General features: G+C 35.9%; 1 protein-coding gene across 3 annotated transcripts in view; it reads left to right on the top strand.

Annotated features, from left to right (window-relative positions):
* frem2a (FRAS1 related extracellular matrix 2a) overlaps nt 1–16062 on the top strand; it is a 66705-nt gene that overhangs the window by 6464 nt on the left and 44179 nt on the right. For all 3 annotated transcript variants that reach the window (XM_067399320.1, XM_067399318.1, XM_067399319.1), the window contains exons 2-4: nt 398–487; nt 10104–10250; nt 15557–15787. In XM_067399320.1, coding sequence (XP_067255421.1) covers nt 398–487; nt 10104–10250; nt 15557–15787 — 468 coding nt within the window. The remainder of the gene's footprint in view (nt 1–397; nt 488–10103; nt 10251–15556; nt 15788–16062) is intronic.

Below are 16062 nucleotides of genomic sequence, written 5' to 3'. Positions count from 1 at the left end.
GTCTAATTTGGTAGATGTAGGGAAGTCTTAAGTTTGGAATCCTGTGTTTAAAATTCTTGTTCTCGCCTGTCATTATGTAACAGCTCGTCACCTGTTTTGCTGATTGTTTTGTGACTCCCTGCTGCTTTGGTGAAAAATCTCACCTGGATTTATTAACTTAAAAAGCCTTTTATCTGCAAATGTTTTTTGCAAAACCAAGAATGTGTTTTGCATTAAAATGAAGATATTTGTAAGTTGAGCGGCTTATAGAATATAATTGATCTTTTAAGCGTTTCACTCTAGGGTCTGTAGATCATCAAAAAATGAGGATTTTCATAGGTTGTTTTGATCTGTTTTCTTCTGAAAAAATAATAATTTTAATTTGTGCAATCATACTGTTTTGTGTTTGTGTTTTCAGCTGACATAGATGATCTTAAGATCTGCTATATCCTGAAGGATGAGAACAATGCCACCAGTGACCTCTTTAGTTTCACCGTAGAGGACAATGGTAAGTCCTCAAATTTTTTTAATGATTTAATTATGCATTTAGAATTATTCATTAAAACATTTAGCCATATAAAGTGAGGAATAATACAGCACAAATTATTTGAATTCATGAATGATACAATGTGCTCTGATTTTAGGTGTCATTGCATACGGAATAGCTTAGATGATTAATTGTGAACGTTTAGACCCGAGAGGCATATATTCAGATATGTAGCATTCAAAGGCTTTTTCTTTTTCTTTCATGGTATGTGAACTGTCTGTGTGCTGCTTATTAAATGCTGTGCTACCTTTGACTGGAAAAAAAGAAAGAAAAGAAAATTTTTATTACATCAAAGTAAAACTTAAAAGTGACTTAGAATGACCCTAAGAACATATTTCAACAGGGTAGGATTAAATCTGGTGAAGCATAGATAATCATGTATAAATTAGGTTGAACGTGACAATCTAGTGACTGCTACCGGAAGAGCTTGCAGCTAAAGACTTTGTTGCGATTAGTGATTTGTGTTTTAGTTGGAAAGCCAAATATATGTGATATGCACATGATAAAGCACACTATAGGAATGACACGTGGATTGTCTTTGTAAGTGCCTCAGAAGGGCACATCATGGATTGAAGGGTCTGCATATACACTGCACAAAGGCTGTTGGATGCATAAAAGTAGTGGTAAGTTGATGCAAAATTATAGCTTGTACCTGTGATTGTAAGCCACACCCCTTGTCAGGCTTACAATTAGTTTAAGTATTAGAGGGTCTCTGGCATTGGAAAGAGTTGGGAAAATACAAGCTCAATAGAAAAACAGCTGTTTTAACTGCAGTATGAAGGCTTCATGTCTCTCTCACACTCACAATCACCAGTTGTGTCATGAAATAATCTGTTGCAGCATGAAACAAGATAATAATTACAGACTTCTTAACACCTTCAAGTCAAGAGGCATTAAAGGGTTAGTTCACCCAAAAATGAAAATAATGTAATTTATTACTCACCCTCATCCCGTTCCACACCCGTAAGACCTTCGTTAATCTTCGGAACACAAATTAAGATATTTTTGTTGAAATCCGATGACTCAGTGAGGCCTCCATAGCCAGCAATGACATTTCCTCTCTCAAGATCCATTAATGTACTAAAAACATTTTTAAATCCGTTCATGTGAGTACAGTGGTTCAATATTAATATTATAAAGTGACGAGAATATTTTTGGTGCGGCAAAAAAACAAAATAACGACTTATTTAGTGATGGCCGATTTCAAAACACTGCTTCAGGAAGCTTCAGAGCATAATGATTCAACATATCGAATCATAATTCGGATCGCTTGTCAAACCGCCAAACTGCTGAAATCATGTGACTTTGGTGCTCCGAACCGCAGATTCAACAAGCTGATTCATTATGCTCCGAAGCTTCCTGAAGCAGTGTTTTGAAATCGGCCATCAATAAATAAGTTGTTTTGTTTTGTTTTTTGGCGCACCAAAAGTATTCTCGTCGCTTTATAATATTAATATTGAGCCACTGTACTCACATGAATCGATTTTAAATATGTTTTTAGTACCTTTATGGATCTTGAGAGAGGAAATGTCATTGCTTCCTATGCAGGCCTCACGGAGCCATCGGATTTCAACAAAAATATCTTAATTTGTGTTCCGAAGATTAACAAAGGTTTTACAGGTGTGGGACGGCATGAGGGTGAGTAATAAATTATATATTATTATTAAAAGTAATAATTTTCATTTTTGGGTGAACTAACCCTTTAACTGTGTGAAAGGATTGGTACATGGCTGCATTTTGTGTTTTTAGTCAGGATGTTAACTGATTAATAAAATTAATTGCATGGTGTGCTAATTAATTGTATGTTTTTTATTATTATTATTATTATTATTATTATTATTATATTTTACATCATTTTTATAAACATGGCCCAGGTTTTGGTTTATGTTTCTATTTGTTCCCTTAAGTTATTTTTCCTCTTCCCCACCCACCCCTCCCCCCACTTTGGGAGTGGTTATCGTTTGTCCCACCGTCAGTCATCTCTCAATTCAGGAAAGACTGAGGAGCAGGATTTTTTTGTTTTGCAGCTGTGTTGGTGTCTGACCTCTGAGCCCAGTGGGTCATTACCAGTTTTGTTTCTGTGCATTCCTGTGGATGGTTTCACTCCATTGGTGGTGGAGGCATTTATTTTATAGGAAAAATCCCAAGCAGTAAGGGACTATCTGTATCTTTCTCATCTCTTTTTATAGATGTAGTGTGCAAACACAAAAGGGCTCAATTGAGCTGTTTTTATCACGAGGTGCCTCAAGGCTTTCTCCTAGGACCCCTTTCTTCCATATTTGTGCAGTAATATACAGCTTCAGCTTGAAATTCAGTGATTACAAACAGTCACATTATGCCTGAAAAAGCTGGGGTAATTAGACTATCTTAGCTCGTGCTTGTCCAAAGAGCCCAACAACCACAGCATACATCATAAACTCCATTTTACAGCCAATTTGTGTTAAACAGCTGCATTTATATAATGCACTCTGTTAGATTGCAACTTGCATATTTAGTACAAGTAGTATTCCAGAGGGGTTTAATTTATTGTTTTGTTTTCCAAAATGTTCTTTCCTTGCATAGCTTATAATGATGATGAGGCTGATTTTCAATGTAAAGGACTATTATCATGTTTTCAACATGCAGTTTAGAGGACTATTTGAGTTTAAAAGTTTAAAAAAAGATTGTGGCCTTCTGAAGATATTTCTGGATGCACTTTTTGTGTAAGTCATCCATCCTTTTGGTGTATGGCTTAGGCTGAATGCTAGTTTCATCTATGTCTGTAAACTGTCCATCAGATTTTGGGCTAGGTCATCTAGTTTTTGTTTATCTTTGCCTCTGTCTCTTTTGCCCTGTTCCAAAACCTAGTGAGCTTCCTCTGGAGACAACATTGTAAGGCATCAAAGCTGTGCTCCTAACGTGGAAGCTAGCAACTTCACTATTCTGCCTCTTAAAACTCTGTTCACAAGGACAGCGATTCAATTCTTGGAGGTCAGCAAGTTGCTGGGCTGTTGGTTTCTAAAATAGTCTCTGAAATCACCAGCTTTCATTAAAAATTAATATCGGGTTGTTTTGTTGTTGCAAATCGTTGTTAGTACAATATTAACATGACTTAAAAAAAAAACTTTGTTTTAGCCAAATTCATCGCATCTTGTATCCCTTAAGGAAAAGATAATGCAGTAAGTTCAGTGAAAAAAAATATAATAATAATAATAATAAAAAAAAAAAATAATATATATATATATATATATTAAAAGGTGGACAAGGCAATTAATAAATACATTTTCATTCAAAACTGAAATGTTTTGATAAACGTAATATTTGTTTGTGCTATGTATTTTTATAACTAGAGAGTTGTGCTGTTAGCTTAGCAACATGCTAACTGCAAACTATTGCTCTATCCGAAATCACCCCATACACTCATTCACTCATTCTGGACAGTCTATTTAAGATGTTCTGTAATAGCTTGGTTTCTACCTTCTGTGTAGTCAGTGAGGCAGCTCATTAGGTTTTGGAGCTAATAGCTGTTTAAACTGTTTTTAGTCACATAAACACCCTCTGACTGACACTATAAAGGCTATTCTCCATTTAAATGAAACTTGTGGCCACCAAACTTAATGGCTAAAAGAGGACAGATTTATCAGTTACCCTTCCTTTCCAAAAGGTCATGACAGATAACACTCATTCTGAATCCTCTGCCCCTCTCCCTGCAATCATGCCTCCAAGGCAGAGGGAGAAATATGACCGGAATAACTGCAGGGACACACAGAGGCTAAAAAGAACAGAGGGAAGCTTAAGTGACACATCATAGCTCTGGGATGTTTTTTTTTATTTTTTCCTGTTGGACTGAGGGAAATTTTTTTTTTCAACATTTATTGATGTGAACGTACACCAGTGTTCGCTCTAAAGCAAAAATGCCATTAGACACTCAAATGGTTTTTTTTTTTCATGTGCCATTAAAAAGAAAGTTTGGTTTATTTTCAACAGACCTGATCATCAACATCAGGTTGGGAAACAAAATGGTGCCTATTTTATGCCGTTTCCTGGAAAACAGTTTTGCAGACTGTTCACCACCTTTTAGGTTGTTCCTAAAGCTCTGTTGTGTCTGTATTTAAAAAAACAACAACAACTCATTGCTCGCTCAGTTTTCCTTGGTGTGCACATTGTATTATGGAGTATTAATATTAAAATATAAATAAAAATTGTATTAATATAATTTAGCTGTTGATTTGTTGAACATGGTCCAGGTCGCTGTATGAACAATGCTAATTTTAGTGTGAGTGTAGATAACCATATGTTTGAGCCATTTTTTTTCTCTTCCATATTAAATTAACCAGAAATAATGTTGCAATGGGATGTTTTTGTAGCTCTGTTTCTCATTGTTGGCTAGACATAAGATTGTGGATTCACATGTGGATTAGCAAGAGCTAGCGTTAAATTTCCACTGAAAGCCTTGTCTCTTCAGACTAAGTGAAAGGTGGGATGTTTTGTTTGGTTTTGGGGGTAGCGCAGGTATTTAGGGTCAGTTCAGATGTGGATTTCTAGATTAACCTTAGACCTGCTTGGCTGACTGATCGAACGACAAGACCACACCTGCAGGTATTCCTGGTTAAACATTTTGAAGTGCGGTTGATCGAGTGGACAGGTGTCAGACCAATGAAGGGTTTGCGACCAGTGTCTTTTGTCGGTCTGTTGGCGGTCAAAAGATCTGCCGTTCTTCAAACAAAGACCTTCTGAATAAGGTTATGCAGGTCGTTGCCGAAGACAGAGGGACAGAAGGGAGTAATTGAGGGCATCCAGGCAAGTAGTGACCTTCGCAGAAGAAAACTTCCTGTGTTTTGTGAGGTTGTGGACCTCTTGTTTAAATCTGAGCAGCCTAGATACTCTGAACTGTCTTCATTGCCTGTCCACATGTCCTTGTTGAATGTTTCCAAGTTCTGACTAGCTCAGCCTTCTCAATCCAAGAAAACAGTAAAGCAGGCAGCCAAGACTTTGTGTCTGCAGCCAAGAGCACATTGAGCTAGACGATAAGAGGCTAGAGGATCCGTGAAAAGACCAACAAACTGCTGTTTTTAGCTGAAGCCCTGTTTGAGCAACCATCCATCAGAATGCATGTGTTGATAATCAAGCTGTAAGTTATGTTTTCTGCTCTTCAAGAAGCACCTAAATTAAAAAATAGCAATACTTTGAAAAGCAATACTTGATGATGCGTTAAATTTGTCAAAAGCGGCAGTAAAGGCTTTCTATTTGAAATAAATGCTTTTCTCTTGAACTTTTTATTCATTAAAGAATCCTGAAAAATAAGTATCATAGTTTCCACAAAAATATTAAGCGGAACCACCATTTCAACTTTGATAGTAAGAAGAAATGTTTCTAAAGCAGCAAATTTCTGAAGGATCATGTGACAATGAAGACACTTCAAATATATTAAAGTAGAAGAATTAACGTAACACTATTTTTCACAAAATATTAATATTTTTACTGTATTTTGATCAAATAAATGCAGTCTTGGTGAGACGTAGTGTATGTTACGGAAAAAGCATATTCACAACGTACGTTTTGACTAGCAAATATCTTGTATTATTTGAAACGGTCATATTCTTTTTAGATTTTTCTACTTCTAATTCAGTTGTCACAGATTAATTCCATAAACTAAAGGTTAGGAAATCAAGAAATATTAGTATGTGCAACAGATAAGAACAGCTTTGATAAACAGGCCTCAAAGTATATGACTTTAACTAAGTTTTGGGAGTGTAAAGCTCCTGAGGGTTTGTGTTGCTGTTGATGCTTTTGGCGTTGCGCTAATAAAAAGGAATTGTGCTTTAAAGCACATAATACTCTACTCTACTCTACTCATTCATTTTCATGTTCAGATTTATTTTCCAGGCCTGTTGATATAAGACCTTTATGAATCACTATAGCAGTTTGTAAGTACCCTCATCTCCATTTGACTTCTGTCAGGCTTTGTCCAGTCTCTCGGGAGGATTGAGAGTGTGTCTGATGAATTATTTGTGAGCTCTATTTTTAGATGTTGTTAAGAAGTTCTTTAAAGTTTCTGGATAGAGTAAAGATTCTCATGCACTAGACACTGATTAGCTTTTAATGAGCTATTCTGAGTGAATGTCAGCTTGAATGTCAGCTGTTGTGCTGTCATGTCTTTCTAGGAAACACTGTCTGAACTATCCAGCTTTGAAACACTACTGTTTAATAAAGTCATTAGGGGCTTTTTGTGTGAGAAGCTTCATGGAAACTGTCAGAATCAGGGTTTGGACAAATCCACTGGGCTTCAAAGCAACTGTCTGTTGGTTTTTCAGAGACAAAGCTAATGAGAGCATGTTATTGTTCAGCTTGACAACTGAACAAATACAAACAAATTTTATATTCACATGTGTAATGCTATCCTTTTATGTCTAAATGACTTGTTTTCTCTTTTCTTCTAACTTATTCAGATCTTTTGCTGTCTTTAGTTTTCTTCTTGTCAGTGGCTTCTACTTAGGCAAGAATCTATTTCTTATACTTAGTTTTTCAAAACCCCAAGTATTAATCTCATTTATGCTACAGATATGGATGACATTTACATCCTGTGATACTGATATTTATGCTGACAAAAAATACTTTGTGTTGGTTATATGATTGACAACATCTTTTGAATCCATAAAGATAGAGGAGTTAACAATAGCAATAAGCATTACAGCTAGCATTGTGGCATGTTTTTCACAGGCAAACCCCACTCACAGTTTCTTTAGAAAATGTAAAACTCCATTTGAATTTGTTTATCTTTCTAGTAACTGATGGTGTTGTGTGTGTGTGCTCAGTTCATTGACCTGAATGAACACAAACCCACAGAATAGTGGAGTCCTTGAGCTGAGACCTTTTTCTTTTCTTGCAAATGGTCTTTGCAGACATTTAAACCACACCCTATCAATCACTTCTTCCCTAAACTGATAGAAGATGACAAGATGAAAGAAAGTGTCATTGCTGCTCGGATAATACACTGCAATAATACCTCTGTCTGCATTGACTGCAGAAATGATGGGAGCAATGCTTTTTGCCTGCTTATATCTACTCACAGTGGCATAATAAAAAACAAGACAGTAAAATGAATCAAATATTGTCACCTGTTTTAACAGATGCATGTAGCTTAACTATATATTTTTAATTTATAGTTATTTTTATTGAAATATTTATTTTTAAATTATATGTAGCCTATATTTATTACAGCTTCCTTTTACAATTCACCTGCAATCCACATCTATATATGGAATCAAAATATGAATAGATAAGTCCTGGCGGACCTCTCGACTCCTAATTATGTTGACCGCTATGATAATGCAACGAATGAACCATTAGGCTTACACTGCTAATCTTCATGAAATGTCAAATATAATCAACGTGTGAAATGGTTTCCTGCATTTTGAATTTGTATGTATGTATATCATGTGCCTAACAGTAATCACATAGCAACCGTACATCATTACAGACTTAGAGCATTTTTAGATGTTACAGCATTACCAACATTTCAATTTTTGTCATGACATCTCTCGGGCAAGGTTAGAGAGTGAGATATTAGGAGCCCCGGGTTAGCTCGAGGAAATCAAGTGAAACAAGCATTGAAAAGTCATGAATATACATGGTCTGGCTCGTTGAGAAATTGGGAATTTGTCTCTGATGTTTTCTGTGCACGTGAAGTGAATTATCAATATGTGTGCAAACTCTGATACATGATGTAAATGTAGATTAGGTATGTGTGCACTAAATGTGATAAATTCACACAGACTTTTGCCTTTGACACTAGGCTTTGTAATACATGAAGTCTAAACACTTTTCACTCATTTTTAATTTATTGGAGGTGTAGATTGCCTTGGGAAGTGCGGTTTGACTGGGGTCGGGGGTACCGTGGTAATCATCATCCAAGTATCTTGGGATCAGTTTGTGCATAAACTAAATGATGATTGTGATTTGAGTTACAGCTGGATGATACAATTAATGCGACATACACCAAGAATTGTGAAACCAAGCATGTGAAGTGTGAAGTCAGCATGCACAAGATATAAATATTACATTATGTCTGTTCTGCACTGAACTACATTCTTTCTCTATATAAACAAACCATTATTTTTAGTTTAAGGCAATCTGGGGCGTGTACCTGAGTGTAGAGACATTTGTGGGTGATCAAAATATCAATTTTTAAGATTATGCTACATGGGTCCTGTATATTGGGCTGTTTTTATGCTGTAAAACCTGAATTAGGTTTTCCCAAACGGTTTACATGTAAGATGTAGCATATAAGAGAGTTATTTAACATGAACCCCTTAAGTAAACACAACTGGTTGTGTGCACATTATGTTTGAAGAATGATCTCTAATTAATCCCTTCTGAGTCCATTATGAGGGTCATATTCATAATGTATTAGTAGCAACGTGCACACAGAACTCCAATGAAAAGCTCTGCAGATTTCCACAGATTTGTAACGACCTAAAGTATTACATGTCTCCACCTGGACTAATATTTTATTTTTAAATGTTTACAAAAATATTTTATAGAGGTCTGCAGGAATTAGTCCTAAAACCCACTTTTGAACTCAATGTTATATATATTGTCATATCATCCAGCCCTAAAACTTGTAAAGTTTTGGTCAGTGTTTATTTAAAAACACCCAATTATGCAGAATATGAGATGGTAAATATTTAATTGACGAGTTGTCAACACAATATATAAAAATACAATATATAGGGTATGATTTCACTGCAAAATCCAACATTTTGACACAAAATGATAACTGCAAATCCATGTTTCTCTGCCTGGAGTCCAGTTGTTATGTGAATTGCAGTGATCTTTTTGCTTCTTTTTTCTGTAGCTTTCGGCAGTCTAAAAAATATACCTCAGATTTTGTGTCAGATCTATTTGTACAGTCAATCGCAAAGCTCTTTCGCATTTTGGATGTGTTTTGTGTGTTTTTCGCGGCATTCACGCTGAAAACTAATGCTGCCACTCAGTCTTTCTGCCACTCAGTGGGTGTAACCGCAGTCATAACGGCCGTAAGTGACGTCACGTGCATAACCTCTATACATCAGCAATACGCCATTCATTATATTTTAAGATAACTAAATGGGACTACAGAGGTTGTGTGTCAATAAACATCATCTCTTGAACTCTTCTACTCATTAGTATGCTAATGATTTATAATCATGTTTATAATCATGCTCAAACTTTTCAATGAGTAGCATTTAAATGATTGAAAGAGTTGTCAGTAGTGACGTTGAAGTCACGTGACCATGGTGTAGTTCTGCGCTTAACTTTTTACTTTTGGCAACTGTATTTAGGCTTTAAAATTCATAATAGTTTTGTTAATTTGTGAAGATTATCATGATGAACAAATTGTAAGATTCATAAACTTTTGTTAGTCACAGAGCTTATTTCCTGCAGTAATTCAAAAGCCATTGGAAAAAAAAATCATATTTTTGTCACGCGAACCAGTGTAATGGTAACTTCCGAGTTTGCCTACAAAATTACATATGCAGCACTCTGTTTAATTTAGTAATGCTTTCATCTAACAATAATAGTGCCCCGTTCTACACATTTTATCTGTTATTTTTAGGAGGGAACAAATTGAAGAACCAGCAGTTTCGTCTGAACTGGGCTTGGATTTCTCTGGAGAAGCCAAAATATATTGTGGATGAGCAGGATAAAGTTCTCGAGGTGATCCTCAGACGTCGAGGTTTTCTGGGCGAAACGTCTTTTGTTGGTGAGTATCAGAGCAGTGGATCATTCTTTATTTGATTTATCTACCATCAAAATATTTCTCCACCTATTTTTGCTGCAAAAACAAACTATTATTCTGAATTGATTAACTTTGACAAGAAGTCACCAGTACAACAGTGAATCATTAGCATTCAGTAGCGCCTGTGTTCACAGTGAGAGCTGTTATTACTTAAGCTTATCAACGGGAAGCTGTTAGAGATGTTTTTCTAAGTGCTTTTGGCTTCTTTGTGTCTGAGATGAAAGCCCTCGCTCTCTCTGACATCCGTAGAACAGTCTGAACATTTTTTTTTTTAGCGTACACCTGCTTATCTTGCCCTGCACTGTGCTCAGCACAGCCCCACATGTGGTCAGTATTCATGAAACCAAGGGTCTTTGTTCACGCTGCTTTGGATTTGTGGTTTGTGTGCGTTGGCTTTGAGGGATGTTGAAGTTGAAAAGAAGTAATGTGAAAGTGGAGAGCAGAAGGCAACAAGCGAGATGAGAAGGAAGGAAGCAGAGAGAAAAGATGGATATGGGGTGTAAATAATGAGGTTCTATGCAGGTAAGTGAAATTGAGTGATCAATCGGTCTCCTCTCTGACCTAAATCAGTCCACTTATTCCTGCTTTTCTTATTATTCCTGTTATGGATAACATCACTATAATCTGAGGGGCCCTTCTCACAGAGCTCATTTTTGCATACCAACAGCCACTGATTTTTTAAAAATTGCGGTGATTGCGGTTAAAAGTAGTTTAACTTTTAAGAAAACACATCTCTAGACCTACGCTGCATCCAAAATCGAATACTTCCCTACTATAGGCCTATAATATGCGAAAAACAGAGGAATAATGAATGGAGGTTAAGCGACGCAACTGACGCTGGTACTGTAGGTCACATGATAATGACAACATGGTGGATGTAGTACGTCTGGATTACATTCATACTACACACATTCATACTGTATAGAACATACTTTTTTTAACGGCCGCAAAGTACGTTCAAATTCAAATGTAGTATTTAGACACTCTGCTAGTTTTTTTCATTCTTGCATCTTGTGTTTTTAAACTAAAGTGTGAGTGTCCCCATTGGCTTCATTTTCTGTCACCATTGTCAATTTTGTCCCTACCACTTTTTAAAGCAGCTACCAAAGAGATGTGTGTAATACAGAAGCATCATCTCATGTAGTTTAGACCGCTTCAATTTTGGTAGTTTCAAATAAAATATATATTATGCCCTATTAAAACATGAAACCAATGCATTTTATCTTTTTTTATGTTTCTTTTTTTGATCTGAAGTGTAAGTTGGCTTCCATATAGATATTTATTTATCTCTCTCTCTCTCTCTCTCTCTCTCTCTCTCTCTCTCTATATATATATATATATATATATATATATATATATATATATATATATATATATATATATATATATACATATATATATATATATATATATATATATATATATATAATATTATTTTTTATTTTTTATTATACTGAAATACTTGAACAGGCAATGGCTATTTGCACTGTGTAAATAGCAATGGATGCTCTTTACACTAAGTGCAAATAACAATATATTCTATTTACACTAAGTGAAAATACCAGCATTTTCTTAGCGATATGCTATTTACACTAGGTGAAAATATTCTATTTACACCATGTAAAAGTATCAGTTCTTTGTAATAAGAGTGAATAGTAATTAGATGCTATCTATACTTTATATTGGCCGTTACTGTTTGCACCTCAGTATTTTTGTAAATTAACAGGATGCAATAATATCACAGAGTGTAAATGATTATATTTATTATATCCCTACACCTTCCCCTAACCCTACCAAATAAACACTTAATATTAACCACTCGTTCGCAGTTTTTTCCACTTTTATTTTTAATTCTTTTATTTTAATTTTTATTGAAAATAAATGCAAGCTCCTCAAAAGATGGATTCAAACCCGCGTCGATCGCATTAAAAGCCAGGTCTGCGTGCCTTACTCGCACAGAATAAACATCTTCAGTGGCGCAGCAGTAGCATCTTTTTTAAAACCAGACATTGGTGGGCGGAGCTAGTGTAAATAGTGTTTGCCAACAAGAGATGCTATTTGCACTTAATGTAAATCGACACTCCAATCTGTATGATTTTTTTTTTTTCCAAAGAAATTAATACTTTTATTCAACAAGGATGCATTAAATTGGTCAAAAGTGACAGGAAAGACATTGATATAATGTTACAAAAGATTCAAATAAATGCCATTCTTTTGGAAAAATATTAAGCAGAACAACTGATTTCCACAATGATGATAATATTAGAATGATTTCTGAAGGAACATGTGACATTGAAGACTGGAGTAATGGCTTCTGAAAATTTAGGTTTGCCATCTCCGGAATAAATTATATTTCTATATATAGAAATTGTAATAATAGTTCACAATATTAATCTTTTCACCAAATAAGAGACTTCTTTCAAAAACATTAAAAAATAATATCTGCCCCAAACTTTTGAAAGGCAATGTACAGTATATAATTGAATAAAACTCAACACAATTCTTTTGAATCGGACAGCAAGAATGATTGCTTTATATCTCTGTTTAAACAAAACGCAGAGAAAAAAAACAATGATGTCCGAATATCATTTTCGGATGAACCATCCTTATAACAGCAAAAGTGTGATACAAACAGTGAAGAGTGTTTGAGATCAGGTTTCATCTGCCTCTGTGCTCTTTGGAGCCTGGAGCTCCGATCTCTGCCAAACATCATCCGCCCCTCAACAAAGCTTTCTACTTTTTCACACACGCCTGCCTCTGTCCTTTTCTCTCTTTTTCCTCACGTCTCGCTGTGGCTGGCATCCTATGCTGCTTGTTGTGGTTAGAATGGGCCCCCCTGTTGTTAGAGAAATGGAATTGAAAGTGAACTCTCTCTCATTCTCTTTATTGTATTCACCTTATATCTTTCAGTCAATTTCTGTCTTTCTGTGCTCTGTGCTTTCTCAGAAGATTTTTTTTCACATGGTTGGATGGAACATGTGAAGGTTTTTATGATGTTGTAGCTTAATGCTGCAGTTAAAAAGACCTTTAATGGTCACTTAAAGGTGCTAAAGAGGATGTTTTGTTGTATACATTTTTGCAATATTACTTGAAACTGTCTTTACTAACTGATAAAAGACTATTTATTAGGTGCACTGAAAGGAATAATATTGATATACATCATCTGTGCACGAGGTAGGGCCTTAAAAACATCAGCCAATCGTTTATGCGATCATTCTTCTAAATGAGCTGTGAAGGAGGAGGGGTTGTTCTTACGCATGCGCTCATTTCAAAAACTCACTAACAGTCTTTGGTTTCTCAGTCGACGAAAAGATCCTCTTTATCACCTTTAAGGAGCCTTATGAACATCAGTTTCACAACAACTCTAGTGTACCATCATATGCGATTCTTTAGTCCTTATATTTTTAATAGCTTATATTTTCTATTATAATATCTGTATTGAAAGAACTTTTTACTTGTGATGTTTCTAGTTTCTTAAAGGATTAGTTCACTTTAAAATGAAAATTACTCCAAGATTTACTCAACCCTTAAGCCATCCTAGGTGTATATGACTTTCTTCTTTCTGATGAACACAATTGGAGATATATTAATAAATATCCTGACTGACGCATCCTCATCCTCAAGCCATCCGAGGTGTATTTGACTTTATTCTTTCAGGTTTTATAATGGCAGTGAACGGGACCAACAAGTATGAAGTTGAAGAAAGTGCATCCATCCATCATAAACGTACTCCACACGCCTCCGGGGGGGTTAATAAAGGCCTTCTGATGCGAAGCCATTCATTTGTATAAGAAAAATATCCATATTTAACACGTTATAAAGTAAAATATCTAGCTTCCGCCAGACCGTTTCTGTATTCAACTTACAAAGAAAGTGTAACACCCCTTGCTGTTCAAAACGCTTACACTATGTCCTATGCCTTCCGTCAGTTATGCTTTTTCCGTAAGTTAAATACTGAAAGCGGTCTGGTGGAAGCTAGATATTTTACTTTATAACTTGTTAAATATGTATATTTTTCGTGAACAAACACATTGCTTTGCTTCAGGCCTTTATTAACCCCCTGGAGCCGTGTGGAGTACATTTATGATGGATCTGGATGCACTTTCTTGAGCTTCATACTTGTTGGTCCCGTTCACTGCCATTATAAAGCTTGGATGCGTCAGGATATTTATTAATATAACTCAGATTATGTTCAGCTGAAACAATAAAGTCATATACACCTAGGATGGCTTGAGGGTGAGTAAATCTTGGGGTAATTTTCATTTTAAAGTGAACTAATCCTTTAAAAGGATGGTTGCCCAGATAAAATTCCACACAATATCAGCCATAATTTCTGCACTAAATATGGTAGAATAGTCTTTTAACTGTCTATGCATCAATAACTGCTCCAATCAGTGGTCATTTTTCCACAGCTTTTTGTTGTAGTCATTATTTCATTATGCGCATGGCAAATTCATAAATTTGAGTCAAATTTACTCATAATAAATTGACATTTAATTTTAGCTAACCAAAATAACATTTTAGATTACAATGAGGAAAAAAAAAGAAAGAAAATGCAGTAAACTGTAACGAAGCATGTACATTTTTCTGTAATGCTTGTCATATTTCTAGAGGGACAATATAAAAAAAATCTATATTTATAATTGGATCCCTAAATCTACAGTCCTTTTCTACAATTTTGTTTTTCTTGTCATGTGGTATCTTGAGTGTTATGGATTTGAAGAGCAGCGATCATCCAGCATTGATCTGAAAGACTGTGGTGATTTAATTCCTCACATCTGTTAGGGAGGTTCTGGCAGACGGATCCCTGACAGTGTCTCTGCTTGATGTATCAGAGATCAAACGCTTCCGGGCAGGTTCACTTCAGGTTTTCCCACTGTGTGGGAATCCCATCACAGCTTCATACCTATGTTACAGTAGAGAGGAAGTTGAGTGTACATGCTGTACTTTAGTTCAACATGTTCCCTGACTTTGTTGCTACATCTTAGCCTCAGAGCATTAGACACTTACAGACCTGGGGCTTTTTAAAACTCCTGTACATGGTGCATCTCTTTCTGAATGGCATCCATAATGCTTAGGTGCCTGCACTGTTGTGTGCGATCTTTATAAGCCTGGGAAATGCAGACCTTAGCTAATCCGAGCGTATGAATTTCATAATAAGCTTCTTTGAGTAGATCATTCTCAAAGACATGAGTTGTGACACATCTGGAGGCTGGAGATATGAAGTCAGGAAAAGTTTGTCAAAATTGTTGTATTTGTGCTGTTTTAAGGGATTGGTACTCTGGATGGCAGTGCAGAGAAGGAGAAGGATTTCCTGGGAAAATCTCAAAAGCAGGTACAGTTTAACCCCGGCCAGACTACAGCCACATGGAGAGTGAGGGTTCTCTCTGATGGGAAATACGAGCAGTCCGAGACGTTCCAGATTGTCCTGACTGAGCCGGTGATGAGTGTTTTGGAGTCACCAGCAACAGCCACAGTTGAGATTGTGGATCCGGGTGATGGTAAGTCCAACAGAAGTTGACCAAACATATTCTGATAAACATGTAACAATTTTTAAAGGGGTCTTATTATGCTTTTTCACTTTTTAACTTTAGTTAGTGTTTAAAGCCGCGCACACACTTAATGATTGTAAGGCCGATTATTAATGTAAAATGATACTTATGGCTGATCGCGCTCAAACGCATCCAGTCAGAGCCAGTTGCGTTCAGTCTGCGATTACAGTCGGTGTTCAAATTCCATGTGCAAGTATTTAAATCGGCTTCAGTCGCAGGAAACA

Source organism: Chanodichthys erythropterus, chromosome 10 (genome assembly GCF_024489055.1).
Source record: "Chanodichthys erythropterus isolate Z2021 chromosome 10, ASM2448905v1, whole genome shotgun sequence".
Lineage (NCBI taxonomy): Eukaryota > Metazoa > Chordata > Actinopteri > Cypriniformes > Xenocyprididae > Chanodichthys > Chanodichthys erythropterus.
The sequence above is the reverse complement of the archived record's forward strand: the minus strand, read 5'-3'. Positions and strand labels throughout refer to the sequence as shown.